The sequence below is a fragment of the Pelobates fuscus genome, chromosome 3 (assembly GCF_036172605.1).
Source record: "Pelobates fuscus isolate aPelFus1 chromosome 3, aPelFus1.pri, whole genome shotgun sequence".
NCBI classification, from domain to species: Eukaryota; Metazoa; Chordata; class Amphibia; order Anura; family Pelobatidae; genus Pelobates; species Pelobates fuscus.
In genome coordinates this window covers 262,737,955-262,759,683 of record NC_086319.1, presented here as the reverse complement: position 1 = coordinate 262,759,683, position 21,729 = coordinate 262,737,955, and the positions used below count along the sequence as shown (strand labels likewise).

Below are 21,729 nucleotides of genomic sequence, written 5' to 3'. Positions count from 1 at the left end.
GGGGACGAAGACGCGTGCACTAACTAAGTAAAAGAAATATGCTAGATTGCAGGGTTAGACAGGGGCGAGCATAAGAAACCAGGCTCTCCAGGCAGAGGTTGACTACCAAGTGGGGAAAAGTGTTACGTACCAAATCGGTTTAGGGGGAGGCGGATACACTGAGGAGATACACTGAGCCCACATAGCAGAGAGATAATGGGGAAGGGGGACTGACTGAAGACGTGAGACAGGGACGACATCCCGAGATACCTTTAGTCATCAGCCGATCCCGACAAACAGAACCCCCCTCGACCCCCTCTCCCCCATATCACGAAGAGAGGGGCTCCCACCCATGAAACGGGAGGCCCCGGCTGCACATCCCTGAAATCCCCGAGTCGGCCAATACCATAATCACGGCACACGCAAGGGGAAGCCGGAGACATGCTCGGCCCTGTACCCATGCAAGCTAAAGGGACCTGCGAGTCCATTAATGTAGAGATAAGTACAGTTGACAGGGGTAATGTGTACCCCCAGTATATATACGTTGCATATTTTTTACTGACTGGACCTGCGAGTCCAACAATGTTGAATCTTGACATCTCGGAAGGGGCCCATTATACCCCGGAATATATATACATGCAAATGATACCCTGATACCGGGACCTGCGTGTCCACACTGTTATTTATGTTTCATGAAACTACATGCAATTCCAATATACAAATAAAAAGATATTTACAAAAAAAAAAAAAAAAAAATCACAGTGAGAATCGCGGAAGCGCCTCTAGCGGCTGTCAATGAGACAGCCACTAGAGGCTGGATTAACCCATAGGTAAACATAGCAGTTTCTCTGAAACTGCTATGTTTACAGCAGGCAGGGTTAACCCTAGATGGACCTGGCACCCAGACCACTTCATTAAGCTGTGGCTGGTCACTGCTGAAAAAAAAAAAAAGTAACCCCCCTCTCTAGCCCCCACCCATGCCGCGCGAGTGGGGGCTTATAAACTGAAGGGGGGACCTAGCGTCCCATCCCCAGCCCCCATCACTGAATGGTAAGAATGGCAAGTTTTATTTTATTTACAGACACTTATTCTTTTGTTCCCCTCTCACTATTTTTAGGGTGAGGGGGGTAGGTAGGGGTTTATTATTTTTTTTTTGGGTGGGCGGGTGACTAGGGACTTGGGGACCACTAGTCACCTTGGGGGGGGGGGTAATTGTTTCATTTAGGGCCCCCATCCGCCGCTCATGGGTGGGGGAAGACAATAGGTTCCCCCCCCCTTATTGTTATTTAGGGCCCTCACCTCAGGGGGGAGGATAATAGGTCCCCCCCCATTATTGTTATTTATGGCTACCAACCACCGCTCATGGGTTGGGGCCGGGAGGGGACGCTAGGTCCCCCTTTCAGTTTATTAGTCCCCACTTGCACTGCACGGGTGGGCGTCCGGGAGGGGAGATACTAGTGTTTGTTTTGTTTTTCACTGTTTAATAGACATGCCCTTACTCACAGTATAGCGAGTAGGGGCAGAATTTACCAATACTAAGTAATCTTTACTCCAGTGTAGGTCTTTCAGCCTTTTGGTAGATAACTCCGCAATACCGTGGTAATTAGGGAGTTCTCTACTAAGCGGCTGCAAGATGCAGCTGCGGCACGAGTAGGATCGGAGTTTCATTCATTCGAATGAAATTCCGATCCAAACAAAGTCCCGAATTGCATCCTAACACGAATGGAGAAACTATTCTCATTCTGTTAGGACGCAATTTGGTTGTTTCGCCGGCGTTCTGTCTAAATTACAGGACGTTCAGGAAAAGTGAAAGGAGGCTTCGCGGGAACACTGAGGATAGGTGAGAATTATGGGAAAATTGCTCTGACCACCGGAAATGAAGCACATTTTGCTCCTCCGCTGGTCAGAGGTGGTCAGGCGTAGGAAACCTCCATACTGCAAGTAGTCCCTACTTTGTCTCAAGTTTTAAAGAAAAACTAGAGTAGACAGGAAGAAATGAAGAACAGATCCTGACAGAAGGAGAGAAGAGGAATCAATCAATAAAAAAAAAAAAAAAAAAAGTGTAAATTCGGCATGATAGTGCCGCTTTAATCAATATATAGTTATGTGTATATTTGTGTGTAACTACATATTATGTATTTCAGCGGCAGTTCATGTATTCAAACCCTGTACGGCATGTCATTATTCTGTGTAATAAATTTAAAGCGTGTCTGCACTAAAAAAATATTATAAAAGTTTTATTATATAAACAATCTAAGCAGGAACAATAAAAATTAAAGGGACACTCCAGGCACACAGACCACTTCTGCTCATTGGAGTGGTCTGGGTGCCAACTCCCACTACCCTTAACCCTGCAAGTGTAATTATTGCAGTTTTTCATAAACTGCAATAATTACATCGCAGGGTTAACTCCACCTCTAGTGGCTGTCTACTAGACAGCCACTAGAGGTCACTTCCTGGTCCATAGCACAGCGTCGCTCAAAACCCCATAGGAAAGCATTGAAATTATTTTTTAATGCTTTCCTATAGGGAGACGTAATGTGCATGCGTGGCATTTCCGTGCATGCGGTCTCCTCGGCCGGTGGGCGGGATCAGTCTCGCCCACCGGCCGACGCAATGGACGGGAGGAGCGTCGCGGAGGAGGAGACAGCGGCGAGGGACATCGCCGCCGCCGCTGCCTCAGGTAAGTGACTGAAGGAGTTTTCACCCCTTCAGTAACCGGGGATTGGGGGGTGAGAGGGAGAGGGACCCTCCAGTGCCAGGAAAACGGATCGTTTTCCTGGCACTGGAGTTTCCCTTTAAGTCTCAAATGCATTGCCAATATAGATTTAGGTAATCTCCCACAGTTATGGGAGGGTGTAAACTATAATAAAGTAGCAAATCACAGAAGATAACAATGTATCAGTCCGAGCACAATAAACCCACTATAAACTGTAACATAAACCCCTGCATAATATCAATCAATGCCGAGAAGGGCAGATATACTAAATAATAAATAGCAGGGACAATAAAAACCATATACCATCTATGAATGCTATCGAAAAATGTGGACCAATAACTGTTCACTAAATCCCAAAGTCTATGCGATAGCCACAGGAGATCTTACTCATGGAACCCTCCGTGGGCACGAATCCGGATAAATGCTTTAGGATTGGACTACTGATCCTGCGATATCAAGTTTTTCCAGGAGGATCAAGTAAACAGAGAGCTCAACCCACAGCCCCCAGTACCGGACTGCCAGGGAGGATGCCACTACCTCCTATGCTGCAAGGGGCTCATTGATCAAAGCAGCCTTACCCTGCTAGTGCAGCGAGATGCCGGACGCAGGGGGCACACCAATCTGTGCACTGAGATCTGTGCACCATCAAGAGACGAAACGCGTAGACATTAGGTCCCCATTATACAGGAACTTTTGATTTCCGGTACTGTCTCTTTAATAGCGCTGCAGCCATTTTTTAGGTTATCGGCCGCGGCTCCGTTACGTTGTGCATTTTCGTGATTTGTACCGATCACAACATTTATAGGAATAGATGTACTGAGAATTTTACATGTGCTGCTCATGCATTGCCCAGATCTACAGGGTCACTATTCTTGTCTCCTGCTTCACCTCTCCCATCTATACACTGGCCACTGCCTTCTGACATTAATAACCATGTTGCCATAATTTACCTGCAGGACATACTCGGCATTTGATTTTCCCATGGGTGTAGAAATAATCATTGTCTTGTTGTTCCAAGTTTCTCGACAATCTTTGTGGCAAGCCATCAGTGACCGGAGCAATCTGTGGAAAGAAAACACCACTGTAACTATATAATGAAATGTTTTGATTAATACTTTAAATCTGTCATTTACATGGCATTAACCCTCCCATGGTATCATCTTTACTCCTGAAATTAATATTATTTTCTCTTTTGGAAAGATTGCAACTTCTTTAGCTTGTAAGCTTGTTTAGGCTGGGCCCTCTTCACCTACGGTTCTTGCATGATATACATGAGGTCTTGTTAGCATTACATATTTGTTTTGCACAGTAATTTGATGACATGATCATGGTTATTCTGCAAATTGTCTCCAAACGGACTAGACAATGCCATTATTTTTTTTTTGTAACGGTTTTTATTTTGCATTTTTAAACAAATAAATGGGAACATAAAGGGAGATGGGAGGGAGAGTTAGATACATTTTCATAGAATGGATTGCATACGCAGTCACACATATAATCATATATGTTCAATGTACAACGAAAATAAAACCTTATATGAGCAACGTTAGTAGGAGGATTTCATATTTTAGGCCAATATACCCAAACTGGACACATGATATAAGCCAAACCTGGGCAGATATAGTCCTACTGACAGCTCAATTTACAGTAATGTACATAGCATTCATTTTCAGACCATAAACAATGATAACAAATACAATGTGTGTGCAAACTGTCAAACTGCTATATAAATAATAATGGTCATTTGTTTATGCAGAAAAGCTGTTGATAATTTAAAATTCACATGTTCAGACAATTAAGCTCTGTAGGATTGTGTTTCTGAATAAGTAAGAGTTGCCCGTTTTTGCAATATGAGTAAACTCTAATCAGGAACGGTTTGGTAACTTTTGACCCAAGGAGCAAGTACAACCCAGAGGCCCATTGTTCAACAACTACTAGGGCCTCATATTTAAAAAAAAAAAAAAAAAAAAATAAAACAAGAACATGGAAGGAATTTAAATAACATTTAAACACTGAAAAAATATGCTGCATGAGGCAGTTTGGGTCTACAAAACATATTTAAAATCAGCAACTGGACAACTTTGTTTGCAAAGGGGGAGGGAGGGGTTGGAGGGGAGAACTATGTCCCTCCCCTTATTTTACAGGCCCCACCCCCTTTCTAGCATCTAGACATCAATGGCTGCCCAGTCACTAGTTTTAAATGTGTAGTAGATATGCCCCAACTGCAGCCTTTTCAACACAACTTGTATTGATACCGGAGAAACTGACGGAAGCCAAGCACAGAGAGATGGACACAGGTTTCTTCAGGAAGGAAGAGATTCTTTATTGGATCACCGATCGGGACTCAGAGGGACTAGCGTCACCAAAATACAGCAAAGTCTGAGTACTGAATACATAGAGTACATTCCTTATATAGCACTGTAGCTCCTCCCACAATTAACTACACCCACACATACCCTTAACCTATTTAATAAATAGAGTCTAAACTCATCCATCCGGTCTAACCACGTGGCTCATCTGATACAAAGGAGAGGGACGCGTAATTCCAGTTCTTACATTCCTGCACCTGGTCAGTACAGTGATAACAGTATCTTAGCTACGTGTAATTAACTAACTGATACTACAAACACATATACATACATATGCCTTGTGGCAATCTTAGCCTGCTAAACTTGTATTTTACTGGAATTACATCACATTCCCCCCTTTGATGCCTCTGATATTTCACAATTACTTGAGGCATCACTTAACCTTGGTTTGCATATACCTCAGGTTACCATGAACCAGACCAGACTTATCTTATGATGTGAATCTTTTAACACTCATCTTCCTGCATTGGTTCTCCTTGATCTAGAGCCTTATACTTATATATCGCCATTATCTGTGCAGCAGCCTTCCTCTCTGCTATACTTCCTATCAGGCTTTGCACAGACCTAACTACTAAGGGTATAAGACACGGTAGGAGTAGACACAACAGTAAAATCAGTAGGACTCCACCTACCACTGCCTTAAGCCCTCCAAACCACTCATACCAGCTACCAAACCAACTACTTGGATTGTACCCTTTCCATACCTGAGTAGGCACATGCACTAGTTTAACCATATGGCTAGTAAGCTCAGCTATTGCTTGCCCTTCGTCATCTATTTGAAGACAGCAATTGCTCAGGTTAAACTTCCCACATACACCTCCCTCTACTGCCAAAAGGTAATCCAAGGCTAATCTATTTTGGTACACTGCTGTCCTCATCCTGGTATTATGCTTCGCTAGAAGATTGAGTGCTTGTGAGGTCTCATTAGTAATAATCTCAACCACCGCCTGTAATCTTATAATACGGTTGAGCATATAAATTGGGGTTCTATAACCAAAGGTACCATCTTCTGCCCACGTGGCTGGCCCATAATAATCTATGATACGCTGGGGAGGCCATTCATTATCTTCCCAGGTGCCTATCTCTAAGGGTCCCCTTTTCTTCCTATGATTCACATCATACACTTTAACACCTAAAGTCTCACCTGTTTCAATCGGTAACAAGAAGAAGGATGGTTTGAGCATACCCAACACACATGCCCCTTCCCAGTCCTGTGGCAACTCCGAATAGGCTTTCTTACCACAGATCCAGTACAAATTTGCTGGGGCTCTCCAGGTAGATGTGATGGATAAATCAAACCACACATCCTTTAAACTGGCATATCTAGCAAACGGGTTAGATGGTTCTGAGACATTTGAAGCCGACCACCAAGTTGTATTTTTAGTATCATCATCATAAGCTTTTTGCCCTAGACAAGTTAATTCTCCTACAGAAGTATTATACATTATTCCTTTCCTTGCTATGCAAACATAACCTATGATGGAGGTCTTTAATCTCCACTCAGATTTACCTCTAACACTCAAATGATAATCAGCTTGTGTAGATATTAGTTGGTCAACTGCCTCAGAACCGGACATTACCTCCTTTGCTTCCCAAGGCCATTGGTCTCCCATGTTAGTACCTCCACACACATAGCAGTTGGTAACATTAAGACTACCGGCAATACTTTCAGCTAGGTCAATGAACAGGTTTTTAGCGTTATGGGGGATCTTATTATCTATACTCATCTCTTCATAAAAGGAATGGTATACTTGATGAGTCTGGGAGGATACCGTATCAGTCTCTATTCCTATAAACAATAATGTCCCAGGATCTAAACCCGTCCCGTATATCTGAAACCCAAATAAATTTCCATACTTATCTAGGAACTTGTCGGGGTTATTAATAAGTATATGGACTGGGTTGCATTCCATAGACTTACAATAAGGGCTAGTCGGCAACTTAGTCACTATCATGTCTTTATCTACTGTCTGTCCCCAAGTCGCCCACCCCACACAAGACCAATATGGACAAAAGTTATAGTCTTTATTTGGGCATCTAGGACTCACATATTTATTTTTACTACTGGGACAAATATATTTATCATTAGACCCATACGTCCTCTCCCATCTAAGATCCCCACATACATTCCACGGTTTTCTACCACTTGATATCGCCTTACATGCATCAAATAGCAGAACACCCGAAGAATGTACGGATTCTAACACCGTCTTATTAATTAGGGTCCCCTGAGGATCTCCATTCCTGAGAGTCAACCAAATTGTACGAGGTTGATACTCTGGACTGAAGCACTTAGGTTCTCCTACTCCTAAATGGCACACACTATAGTCTATATTTAGGTATCTACATCTTGATACCTCTCCTTTACATTCGTATTGTGAATGCCAAATTAGGGTTTGGGAAATATGGTTACCTGTTCTCGTAGTCTTAATGCATACCTCACAGCTAGGAGTGTCGGTACCTCTACCTTCCTGAATATAAAAACACATATAAATAAACACTATCAAAAGCACATCTTTCGCCGTCATCCTCAGTCTTCGTCCGTGCGATGGAACCTCAGCTTCCAGGATGTGAGGGGCTGCAGGGAATGGAGTTCTGCTCGTCTTCACAGGTGTCCCTTCGAGACTTTCCTGGCTTATACACTATGTGTTGGTAAGCGGACAGGCTTTATTATGGCCTTCTCACTCACACCTGTAACAATAAAATTTGTAATCCACAATAATTCCTCGTTACTCCGACTGAGTAGTGCGTTTCAACCGGATCTTGCAGGGATTCTCTGGATCTGCTGTAATTTGCCAAGAATCGACTGCTGCTGGTTTAACCCTGGAGTGATGTATCCACGGAGTTACTTCGGCTACTTTTATCGCTGTAGGGGTAGACAAAAGAACAACATAAGGACCTCTCCACTTGGGCCCTAACGGTACATTATTCCACTCTTTAATCCACACTTGGTCTCCTGGATGATAACTATGAACAGGGGGATAAATATTCACAGGTAATCTATCTTGTACCCATTTCTGTACCTCCTCCATAGTCTTACCCAACTCTACAACCTGCTGCCGGGTAATTCCTTCTCCCAACTGACTCAAGTCCCCCCTTAAGTTACCAAGTACGGGAGGTGGTCGCCCATACATGATTTCAAAAGGAGAGAGGCCCATCCTTCTGGTAGGGGTACTGCGGATTCGCAATAAAGCTATGGGTAAGAGAACGTTCCACTTAAGTTGGGTTTCCTGACACATTTTAGCCAACTGGTTCTTTATAGTTCTATTCATTCTCTCTACCTTACCAGAACTCTGGGGTCTATATGCAGTATGAAGCCTCCACTTTATACCAAGCATATGAGTCAGTTGTTGTAGGCACTGATGAACAAAAGCTGGACCATTGTCCGATCCTATAGAACAGGGTAGTCCATATCGGGGTATTATTTCTCGTAGCAGGAATCTTACAACTTCTCCTGCTTTCTCTGTACGAGTAGGACATGCTTCTACCCAGCCTGAATAGGTGCACACAATTACCAACAGGTAACGATGTCCACCCGATTTAGGCATTACTGTAAAGTCTATTTGTAGATCGGACATGGGGAGTCCCCCCATAAACTGAACTCCTGGTGGCTTTACTGGTCCTTGTCTTGCATTATTCTTAGCACACGTTACACATCTGCGTACAATGGCCTGAGTCAAGTTGGACAATCTTGGTATGTAGAAATGTTTTCTAAGAGATTCTTCAGTACTGTCTCTCCCAGAATGTGTCCCGTTGTGATAATTTTGGACAATTTCTACCGCTAGTGATGCTGGTATGACTATTCTTCCATCTTCTAGCTGATACCACTTGTTCTCCAAATACTTTCCCGGTTCAGTCTTTAACCACTCCTCTTCTTGAGCTGTATAAACTGGAGTCCATTGGGACAGTGGAGTTGGTATAAGAGCAGCTATATGCCCCACATACTCCTGTCTTCCTGATTCAGCAGCACGCTTAGCTGCACTATCTGCCATCCGATTTCCCTTGGTTACATCACCATCTCCTCTCAGATGCGCTCGACAATGTATGATACCGACTTCTTTCGGCTCCCACACTGCTTCCAATAGTTGTAGGATTTCAGCTGCGTACTTGATTTCTTTGCCTTCTGAATTCAGTAGTCCTCTTTCTTTATACAAAGCTCCGTGGGCATGAGTGGTTAAAAACGCATACTTAGAGTCCGTATAGATATTTACTCTTAAACCTTCAGCCAATTGTAACGCTCGTGTTAGTGCTATTAATTCTGCCTTTTGTGCTGATGTTCCTTTCGCCAATGGCCGAGCTTCTATCACCTTGTCTATTGTTGTCACTGCATATCCTGCATAGCGGATCCCTTCTTTCACATAACTACTGCCGTCTGTATAATATTGAACATCGGGGTTCTGGATGGGAAAATCACGAAGATCTGGTCTACTTGAAAATACTTCATCCATTACTTCCAAACAATCATGTTGACTTTCAGTAGGTTGCGGCAAAAGGGTAGCTGGATTTAAGGTGTTTACAGTCTCTAAATGCACTCTTGGGTTTTCACACAACATTGCTTGATACTTGGTCATACGGCTGTTACTAAACCAATGATTTCCTTTGTAATCCAACAACGTCTGTACTGCATGTGGGACTCGTACATAAAGTTCTTGACCCAGAGTGAGTTTATCGGCTTCAGCTACTAGCAGGGCGGCTGCAGCTACGGCTCTTAGACAAGGTGGAAGTCCGCTGGCCACTGCATCCAGTTGCTTAGACATGTAGGCAACAGGTCTTTGCCATGATCCCAAGTACTGTGTCAATACTCCCACAGCCATTCTTCTTTGCTCGTGTACATATAAGTAGAATGGTCGTGTGTGATCAGGTAGACCTAATGCTGGGGCACTCATCAAAGCCTTCTTCACATCTTCAAATGCCGTTTGCTGTTCTTGGGTCCATAAGAAGGGGTCGTGCTCTGTACCTTTGATGGCTGCGTACAGAGGTTTTGCCAGTATCGCATAGCTGGGAATCCATATCCTACAGAAGCCTGCTGCCCCCAAGAATTCTCGCACTTGTCTTCTATTCTTGGGTATTGGTATTTGGCAGACAGCTTCTTTTCTCTCTGGCCCCATAATCCTTTGACCTTCAGAGATATGGAATCCCAGATACTTGACAGTTGGCAAACACAACTGAGCCTTCTTCCTGGACACCTTGTATCCTGCCTTCCAGAGAATATGTAGTAGATCGTGCGTTGCTTGCTGACATTTTTCTTTTGTAACTGCTGCTATCAACAAGTCATCTACATATTGTAACAATACACATTCTCCTGGGATAGACTCGAAATCCAGTAGATCTTGACTTAGAGCTGAACCAAATAGGGTAGGTGAATTTTTAAACCCTTGGGGCAGTCTTGTCCAAGTCATTTGGCGTTTTGAGCCCGTTACAGCGTTCTCCCATTGGAAAGCGAAAATACATTGGCTTTCTGCGGCAATTCGGAGGCAAAAGAAGGCATCTTTGAGATCTAAGACTGTGAAGTAAGTAGCCCCGCCCGGAATTAAAGCAAGCAGGTTATATGGATTGGGTACAACTGGATGTATGCTAACAACCGCATCATTGACTGCTCTTAAGTCCTGTACAGGTCGATACTCATCTGTACCGGGCTTTTGAACAGGCAGCAATGGGGTGTTCCAGGGGGAAGTACAGAATTTTAGGATACCATACCGTATGAACTTATCCAGATAGGATTGGATGTTCTTCTTAGCCTTCTGCGGAATGTGATATTGTCTTAGGCTCACTGGATAAACCCCATGTTTCAGTTCAATTTTTATTGGTGGAATATTGCGGGCCAGTCCTGGTGGGTTGTTCTCTGCCCAAACTCCTGGTATGTTAAACAATGTCTCATCACTCCTAGGGTTTTGGCTAGTCAACACTGTATAAAGTCGCCACTCTTCTTCCTTTGGTACGGATAAAGTCATAATACCTGAAGGTCCATTAAACTTTAAGGATGTTGTTCCATTTGGTAGGAACGTAATCTGCGCTTGTAATTTTGATAGCATATCACGTCCCAGCAATTGGACTGGACATTCAGGCATATAAAGGAATTGGTGTTTTACTACGTGGCCTCCCAATGTACAGAGTCGACTTTTAAGAACCGGTTTTTCAGCACTTCTTCCAGTTGCTCCTATCACAGTAATAGTCCTTCCAGATGGAGGAGCAACTAGATTAGTCACCACTGAATGTTCAGCACCAGTGTCGATCATGAACGCACTCCTTTTCCCCCCTATTGATACATCGACCATAGGCTCCGCTCGACCAAGGGGGATGGAGCCCGGTCGGTATCAATAGTCCTCCATGACAGTGTCAGCCAATCCTACAAAGTCCCTACCTTCTCTATCGCGGGACCTTTGCGCTGCTGGAATATACCTGTCTTCCCTAACACTTCCTCTGTTCCCATTACTCCCTCTATAACCATTACTCCCTCCGGGGCCTCCTCTACCTCTCGCTCTACCTCTAAAGTTTCCGTAGCCTGCCCTGGGTTGGTCTCTCTCGTACTGCTCTCTTTGCGGACATTCGTTCCTCCAATGCCCTTCTTCCTTGCAATACGCGCATTGATCCCTACTCAAAGGCTCCCTACTCCATCTATTATTGCCTCTATCTGGGCCCCGTTTATCTACGCCTGCGATCGCTACCGCTAGCATATCAGCCTTTTTACGCATCTTGCGCTCCTCCTCTTTCTTGCTTTCTGTTTCCCTATTCATATAGACCTTATTAGCTACCTCCATTAGTTGGGAGATTGACATACCTGCAAACCCTTCTAACTTTTGTAGCTTGCGCTTAATATCTCCGTAAGCTTGGCTGACAAAGGCGGAGTTCACCATTCGGGAATTGTCTGCGTCTTCCGGATTAAAGGGGGTATACAAGCGGTATGCCTCCAATAATCGGTCATAAAAGACACTGGGCGCTTCATCGCTTTTCTGGATCACCTCAACTGTCTTCGACATGTTAATGGCTTTCTTTCCTCCGGCTTTCATGCCAGCAATTATAGCGTCTCTATAGGCTCTGAGTTGAACCATATCAGCACCATTTACGTTCCAATCGGGATCGGTGTTGGGATAGTGTGTCGCGGCCCATGCTGCTGGATTGGCTTGGTTCAAAGCACGGGCTCTATCCTCTAATGCTTTAATGGCTGCTTGATTTATTCTTGTCCTTTCCTCATTGTTAAATAAAGTCATTAGTAACTGCTGGCAATCAGCCCATGTCGGATTATGCGTCTGTACTATTGAGGTGAACAGATCAGTCATAGCTTGTGGTTTCTCAGTATACGAGGAATTATGGGTCTTCCAGTTTAAAAGATCGGTTGTGGTAAATGGGACATATACGAAGACTGGGTCAGCGTGTGCCATTTGACCTGCGGCATCGATATAAGCTGACCCGGGATTCAGACGAAGAGGCATCTGATAGTGCTTTAATTGTTGGGCACCAGTCAACTGTCGGGTTTGGATGGGGCTACGTAGAGAGGCGTCAGTCATGGGTTCCGGTCGGGGAGAGATAGGGTATGGGGATGTGGGAGGTCGGTTTTGGGAAAAGGTCGTAAATAAAACACTTCGAGCCGAGCTAGATGAAGCTTGACCGGAAGTCTGAAGTGGCGCCAAATCAGGATATTCGTTTCTAATGGGGGTGGATTCTGGTTCCGGAAGGGGAGATTTAGTACGAGGGGGGGTGGATCCTGTACTGGAGGAGGAAGCGGAAGTGGATGAGGGTAATGAGGGGAGGGGTGCAGGACTTCCTGCGTTTGCGTCACTTCTTCTTAACGGAAAGTAAGGGGGCGGCAAAGGGATCTCGGACTCAGGGGGCGTGTCCAAAATGGGCCTAACACCAGTCCTAGTGGACGAGCAAGTCCTAGCTACCATGAGGCGACACTGCTCCTCGTGGCATGTCTGGAGCCATTTTGGCGAGTCATTTACGGCCTGTCTCCAACAGTCAATATAAGGAAACTGGCCGTAAAGTTCAGGCCTACCTGATACAGCCACGTGTAAGCGCTGTACCAGAGTTGGATCCAAACTGCCACGTGGCGGCCATGCCGCAACCAAAGTAGGCCACTCCCTAGTACACAAAGTGACCAAACGTACAGGAGACATCTTTACCCCAAAATCACAAACTTTGAATCCCTTTTTAAAATTCTTAACCATACATCCTAAGGGATCCGGAATCGTTGACTGCGACGCACCCATACTTAACAATGGAACGTCGTCGACAACGAATACTATACACGCGTACTATTCAACAGTCACACCCGTTTCCTCTGGCAACAGCACCACGTGGTACGGTTACCAAGTGAAACGTACACAATAACAATAAACACTCAGGGAATTCCCGTACACACACAGCTGTTACACCAGTCACTATATAATCAATATTATGCCCTTTGGCGTAACTATACAGTCACCCACGCTATAATTCTCTATATACGAATTACCCGTCTATAACACACCCCAGTAACATCGTCTTTTACAAATAGCGGTTACAGTACGGTTAGCATAGGTCAAAGCACAAGTTAAGGTCACAATACAATTATTAGTGGTTATGGTGTTAAACATGCAATGGACGACAATGATTAGTACTTATTATATAATGTCAGTAAATATACAGGGTTATGGTACCGTGCACTATAATACAGCAACACACTATTAACACTCTCGCTAGACGGCTGAGCTCGCGCTATCTAACAAGATATACACTTTACTAAAACAATCGTTAACACATTTACAATTCCCAACTAAACTATTGGCCAGTACCTTGAATGGACTACCTAAAACTATATACACCCGTTTTGGTTAGCCACACTGCCCAATCACCACATATATAGCGAGCTAGAGAACCGAATTTACACAGGCGCCTCTTAGTCGCACTATCAAAAGTCTAGTGGGTTCCAAATTTACACGCCTTCCCACTTAGCCCAGATAGGATGAGAACTAGCGAACCGAATTTACACAGGCGCCGCTTAGTCTCCCGGTCCCTCCGACCTAGCGAACGTAATATACACCCTAGAACGCTAGTCTAGACAAGACACCGGTGTCCGGCTAGGGCTATTTACACCAGGACCCCGCCTGACTAACCAAATCAAACGGTCTGACTAAAGAGCGTTCGATCGAGCGGTGCGCCTTCGCTCCTTCCCTCCGACAGAGGGGGCAGATACACAGATTCAAAACCCCTTTGGGCCTACCGCACAATCGGTATACCCCTAGTGGGTCCTGCCGTCTAAAACAGCAGTTGTCTTACCTCCTCGTTCCTGAACCTGAGTTCACACTCATCGACGGGGACACCCCAGCACTTCTCACGTAGAGGCCGATGATCTCCTGGACAACAGACCAGTGGCGCCGAGACGAAGGGAGGTCCACGCAGAAGTTCAGGGGTGCAGCCGTAGAGAACGTGGGCAAAGATAGACCGTCTCACGCCTCTGCCTCTCAGCTACCGTTGAACGATGAGCTTCCCGGCCAATGCACCAAATGATACCGGAGAAACTGACGGAAGCCAAGCACAGAGAGATGGACACAGGTTTCTTCAGGAAGGAAGAGATTCTTTATTGGATCACCGATCGGGACTCAGAGGGACTAGCGTCACCAAAATACAGCAAAGTCTGAGTACTGAATACATAGAGTACATTCCTTATATAGCACTGTAGCTCCTCCCACAATTAACTACACCCACACATACCCTTAACCTATTTAATAAATAGAGTCTAAACTCATCCATCCGGTCTAACCACGTGGCTCATCTGATACAAAGGAGAGGGACGCGTAATTCCAGTTCTTACATTCCTGCACCTGGTCAGTACAGTGATAACAGTATCTTAGCTACGTGTAATTAACTAACTGATACTACAAACACATATACATACATATGCCTTGTGGCAATCTTAGCCTGCTAAACTTGTATTTTACTGGAATTACATCACAGTATAATTATTTAGAGCATCCCCTGCAGCTAATGGGTGTAGGCTGGGGTAGGGACATTAGGTGCCCCCATAAACTAAGTTTAGTAGGTCTCTCTCATTCTTATAATAGCCCCCACCATGGGTAGGGGGTGGGGACATTAGGTCCCAACCATTTAGTAAGTTGTCCCCACCTGCTGGCCATGGGTGGAGACAGGGGGGTAGAGACAGTGATCTATCCACCCTCATTATTTAATCTAAAGTTCCCCACCTAATACAACCTTTCTAGCTACTGGGCAGCAATGGCTACCTAATTGCTAGTTGTAAATATTTGGTAGATATGCACCAACCTTTCAGCCTCTTGTGGTGTTCAGTCCAGCTAAAATGCAGACCTAATTGAAGCTCATTTGGAGCCTGGATTGAAAATCCAGACATTGTTTTGGTGTGATTGTTCCGGTATGCAGCAGGATGGTTTTGCCCCAGTCCGATAGGGGGGTCATCAGAATTTTTGTGCATAACCCTATGTGTGGCTCTCATTTTCATTTGCAGTAGATGTTACTAACATGAAGACATGAGGCAAGGGGTACAGGTTGAAAACTTGTCGATAATAATGGCTGCTAATTCTTACCAACTGTGGTTATTAAAATTAGTAGTAGCTAAAAGCAAAAATCTGTCTTCAGGCTAGTATTTTTCACTGCATATGTACAGTTTGTATAAGCACTAAATAGTCGCAGTTTTAGATCCAAGCTTAGATAACGGTGTGAGCAACTATAAAAACACTAATTATCGTTCACCAGAAATAGGCAGATTATCAATTTTCCTTATTTCCTGCTAGTCTTTTTCATTATCTGTCCAATGCTGTGTGTTTGTGTACCAGGAAGGGAGTGTCAGCAAGTGCAATACTGTAGAATGAAGAACGGCTTACAACTGAAGTGTTACGAAACTGTGACCTTTGACAAAAATGTGATGGTTCTACTTTCTTCATTTAACACAATAGATAAGTAATGGAAATTCCCAATGACGTAGCTAGGTTGTTTACTCAATTTATGTCCAGATATGGACAGAGTAAGTGAAAGGTTAAAATATGGTGGATTAGGCCTGCATGCACAAATGCCAGCATCTGCAGCAAATGCTTATAAATTGCATGAAACTGAGCATGTGAGTTTTTACCATAGAGTCAAATAGTTACATATCCAAAACAGCAAAGAAAACTGTTTCTTGGGCAGCATTTTTATTAATACTGTTTAAATAAGAAAAACCTGGACTGGCATGTCCGGGAAACCCCTGCTAGGTACAGTCTTTGATTAATATGCCCAGTATCGGCCGAGTCACTTCCTGGTTTGGTGAGAGCTCTTTGCAGATGCTAGAAACCTTGAGATTTGAAGCAAATATTTGAGGTTTAGCATAGGGCCAGATGGAACCACTGACCAGTAGTGGACACTTTGTATTGGGATAGGTTACAGCTGGTATTTGCATTCGATAGTGGAGTGCACAGTCATATTTTGTATTTTTATCTTGTAGAATTAAAGTGTATGACAATTGAGAGATGGAGTGTAGAATGCTATTTTAGATGTTTAATATGTATGTATGTATGCATTCATTAATGTATGTTGCCATATGGAATTACTGGGTAACTAGAGGAAAAAGGAAGAACAATGCACCATTTCGGTGAGTTGAACCATGACTGCCTTGCATGCCTATATAAAACAGTCGAGCAAGGCGACAGGGGATTGGATAATATAAATCTTTTTTAAAAAAGTTATAAAATGTTGCAATTGACTGCTCCTCTTCTCTTCGGTTCTGGGCAGCAGAGAAGCCAGATTGAAAAACAAACCTGCCTGGAGGCAAATGCCCTCTAGCCGACAGTTGTTTTACTTTAAAATGGTTTATGTTTACAGTTGATTTAATTAATAAAGCTGGGGCCAAGCCCTTTCCTCCTTATTCTGTGGTCCTGTGTCATTTGCGGCAGAAGGATTTGGGGTAGATGGTTTTTTTTAGTGATGTTTTTGTAGGCATGTCTTTGGCGGTCATGTTTAAACAGACAACAAACCAGCTGTGAAGCAAAATACATTTTGAACACAATCAGTGTCTCCCTACAATACTGATTAATATATATATCACTATTGGTTGTTATTATTTCATATAGTGGGATCTGCTAATGTCAACAAACACGCTGTAAGAGAGTACACATCCTGATAATCTCAGGTATTCCATAAGGATATAAGGATAACTGGAAAAAACAGTAAGGAATAAGTTTGTTTAGATAATACGAGAACACAAAGACACAGAATGCAAATATATATTATAAGCCAGCAACCCCTGAATGCTGCTTTTGTTTGTGTTAATTTAATTTATTAATTGTATATATTTTTTAAAGCATTATGTCAAAAAAATGGGGGTTTATTCCAGCCTGGAATGTTATTTTAAAGGGGAAAAACTTGTTCTTATTAAAGGCTAGCAGCGCTGCATACCTCCAATGATTGATGTTAGTCATGTGTTTTATGTGAGATATTTAAAATATTTGTCATATAGTCACCTAACATTTTCTGTAATATCTCCATACCCTCCCTCCACCACCACCACACCCTGTACGAGTAATTTGTCCTTCTTTGGTCATGTTGTGAGGAATGGCACTGAATGACTGATCATAAAGTGCTCCTATTGTCTAGCACAGGGATAGGCAACCTTCGGCTCTCCAGATGTTGTGGACTACATCCCCCATAATGCTCTTACACACATAATGCTGGCAAAGCATCATGGGAGGTGTAGTCCAAAACATCTGCAGAGCCGAAGGTTGCCTATGCCTGGTCTAGCAGAAAATATAAATATCTTTAATGTCAGAATTTTACATCATTAATTTTTCTAAAGCCACCACCCCATGTTTTGCTCTTACACTCTTCTGCATGGCAGCAAGATAACATGTTACAAGTAAGCAAGTTACAGTAAGGCTTGCTGACTGCTGATATTATTTACCCTGGTAAGTCCATGTTATCTCACAACATGTGTGCTGGTCTGACACTGCAGGCCGCTGATACCATGTATATTGTTACTTCTCTCTACATGTAAAACTTTCTGTAAATGTTTTCTGGTTTTTACCTGCAAACTCTTTTTTCTAGTAGTTTTTTTGAGTATATTTGTTTTCAGCTGTATAGTCCCCTTACTGTGGACCCCTTAGTAGATCTTTTGTTGCTTTCATCTATCTGGCCTTCTTCCACCGCCTACCTTTTTCCCCCTCAGTTTGGAGTAATTTTAGAGTAGTAAAATAAAACAAGGTATGTTGTAATGCTTGCTGATGTACACTATATTTAGCATTTTTTTTGTCTATTGATATTCATCTGCCTTTCTTAAAGGATTTATCCAACCACCATGACCACTTCTGCTATTAGAAGTTGTCATGGTTGTAGAAGCCTGAATGTGCAGTATTTCAGTTTGAAACGCTGTACATGTGCAAAGAAATCTAGAGTTTTGTGCTTGTGGCTATTTGCACCTCCCGGCACACATGGCCTGACCTTTACTGATACTTGTTCAAATGACCTAACAGTTGTTACTAAGCCATGGGTGTAATGTATAAAAAATTCTATAAATTCATTTTTTAAATATAGAATTTGTTGAAAATCAGCAGCATGTGAAAGAATCAAGAAATGGCTGACTATATATATATATATATATATATATCATAATAATAATAATAATAATAATAATAATTCCCATCCCTCCAGTTCTTGGTAAAAGCACTGACCCTATACCATACAACCCTAAGGTTATTAAACACGCTACAGTAGCCTAAAGTGAACCCGACACTCCAGACTTACCTAATGCTATAACTGTTCCCAAAGCACTAAATATATAAATTTATCATAAATTTAAAGGTATACGTTTAGTTGGGAGCTGTAGGACATTACTTACCTGCAGTAAGTCGCTCAATTGCTGCCATTCTAATAGGTCCTGTGTGTATTGGCAGTAGTTCCCAAACCAGTGCTCATGGCCCACCAATAATCCAAGATTTATGTATTTCCCTTTTTTTATTCCAATGGAGATACTGACAAAACCTGGTCTGTTGGTGAGCCATGAGGACTGGTTTGTGAACCACTGTGTTAGAGTGCTGTAATACCCGTTGCTTCCCTCAGCCTGCTGTTATTAGTCTTGCCTGGGACATTTTGTCAAACAGGAACATCCCCCCCATACTGATATGCTGACTTAATTGTTAGTACATATCCATCAGTGCTTCTCATATTACCCCAGCAGGTGCTTCTCACTGAGTAACACTGTGATAGGTAGTAAGAAAACTGCATGGGGGAGGGTTCTCCTGCTTCTCCTATTATTTAGTAGTCGGCATGAGACTCTGCGTCTCACTAATACACAGGTCTGAATTCGGAGATAATTGACAGGTTGTCAAACATTAAAGAGCCTTAAATGAAAATCTATAGATTTTCTAGCATTTCGCCATTTGCCAGCACAATGTAGAGATGACATTTAATGCTCTTTTGCATGAAAGGGACACTATAGGCACTATAACCATTTAATCTCATTGATTTGGTTAGAGTGCATGAAGTCTCCTGGTACTTTCCTTCTATTCAGTTTTAAAGGCATTTTTCTATCAGTTTGAAACTAAATAAGGGTTCATGGCTGCCCACAGCCTTGCCATACCAATTCATACCAGCGACAGATGCTGTGATGGGCTGAAAGCAATCAGCTGACACTCCCAGCCAATAACAGCTGCCCATTAATGTTCAGGCTAATGCTTCCTCATAATTCTAAGCATAGGGTTGCCACCTTTTTGAAAAAAAATAAAAATACCAGCTATGCTAATTATATATGTACAATGTTACAGGACACAACGTCAATTAATGTTATCTAATGTCTCAGGGAGTTACACAAGAGAAAAACCATGTGGAAAGGGAATTTTTTTCTAAATCACTAATAAACTTTCACTGTATTTGTTGCATTATATATGTGTAGCAGTGTATGTCTATACTGTCTGAATTAGTGTGAGTGTGTGTATAGCATTGTGTTCTCTAAATGTATTTATGACAGTGTGTGAATATTGTTGTCTGAGTGCGCACGTGTGTGTGATTGTATGTATACTTTGTCTAAGTGTATGTATAACAGTATGTACTTACTGTGTTTGAGTGGGTGTCAGTGTATTTATACTGGGAGTGTGTTTGTGGCAGTGTGTGTCTACTATACCATGCACATGCTATGTATAATAAAGGTGAATATTCCGGCTCTATTTCTGTAACCAGAGTCTCATCAAAGAAAAATAACAGCTGCTGGGGACTCTTGTTTATCATTAAAACATTACAAATGGTTTAACACTGAACAGAAGGACAATACGAGGGAACTCTAGACAATATAACTACTTCAATGAAATGAAGCGGTGACAATGTCTACAGTGTCCCTTTAAGACCAATCTGTGTGTACCGTGACAAGCATACTTAGTCGTGAAAGGTCTTGCAAGTTCATGGTATGTGCAGCATTTTCATATACTTTTGAAATTCCTCCTCGCGTATTTTTTTGTGTTTGAGTTGTAGAAACATAGAATGTGACGGCAGATAAGAACCATTCGGCCCATCTAGTCTGCCCAGTTTTCTAAATACTTTTATTAGTCCCTGGCCTTATCTTATAGTTAATTTTTGCATGCATACAGAGACATACCGCCATACAGACACATACATATATGCAGGCATACAGAGACATACAGGCATACATAAACATACATACAAAGACATACAGGCATACATAAACATACATACAAACACATACAAACATACATACAGAGGCAAACCGTCATACAGACACATACATACAGAAACATGCATACAGAGACACATACATACATCCGTACATACAGAGACATAAAGGCACAGAGTTACACACATGCATACAGATACATACATGCATGGATACAGAGACATACATACATACATACACACAGAGTCATACATACATACAGAGAGAGACATACATACAGACAGAGACATACATACAGACAGAGACATACATACTTACATCAGTTCAATCTTGTCCCCTGGGTGCATTCTGTCCGGCTCTGTGGAGTCCTGTCCTGCAGCCCAGCCTCATCACTGGGCGCCAGCCGCGCTGTGTGGTACACAGGGAGCAGGGATATGATGTCATTCATATCCCCGCCCCCTCCACCCAGCCTGCAGCAGACACCAGGGTAGGAGGTGGGCAGGCAGAGGCTGGGCTCCGCGGGCGGGAATCTCTGGGCTGCGCTCGGCTACGCTACAAATTGTAACCGGCTGGAGGGGAGCGCAGTGCGCTTCCCTCCTTCCGGTCAGCCTGACATTGTGCCCCCAGGGCTGGTGCGCCCTAAGGCGGCCGCCTGGGCCTCCTTATGGTAGCGCCGGCCCTGACTGGGATATTACAGAGCCCCCAGTAATGTGCAGTGAGTACTGGGATAATACAGAGCCCCCAGTAATGTGCAGTGAGTACTGGGATATTACAGAGCCCCCAGTAATGTGCAGTGAGTACTGGGATATTACAGAGCCCCCAGTAATGTGCAGTGTGTACTGGGATATTACAGAGCCCCCAGTAATGTGCAGTGTGTACTGGGATATTACAGAGCCCCCAGTAATGTGCAGTGTGTACTGGGATATTACAGAGCCCCCAATAATGTGCAGTGTGTACTGGGATATTACAGAGCCCCCAGTAATGTGCAGTGTGTACTGGGATATTACAGAGCCCCCAGTAATGTGCAGTGAGTACTGGGATATTACAGAGCTCCCAGTAATGTG

General features: G+C 43.3%; 1 protein-coding gene across 2 annotated transcripts in view; it reads right to left on the bottom strand.

The window, feature by feature from the left end:
* The window catches only part of LOC134602952 (tumor necrosis factor receptor superfamily member 10A-like), a 49,143-nt gene that overhangs the window by 20,237 nt on the left and 7,177 nt on the right, over positions 1–21,729 (bottom strand). For both annotated transcript variants that reach the window (XM_063448459.1, XM_063448458.1), the window contains exon 2: positions 3,649–3,760. In XM_063448459.1, the coding sequence (XP_063304529.1) occupies positions 3,649–3,760 (112 nt within the window). The remainder of the gene's footprint in view (positions 1–3,648; positions 3,761–21,729) is intronic.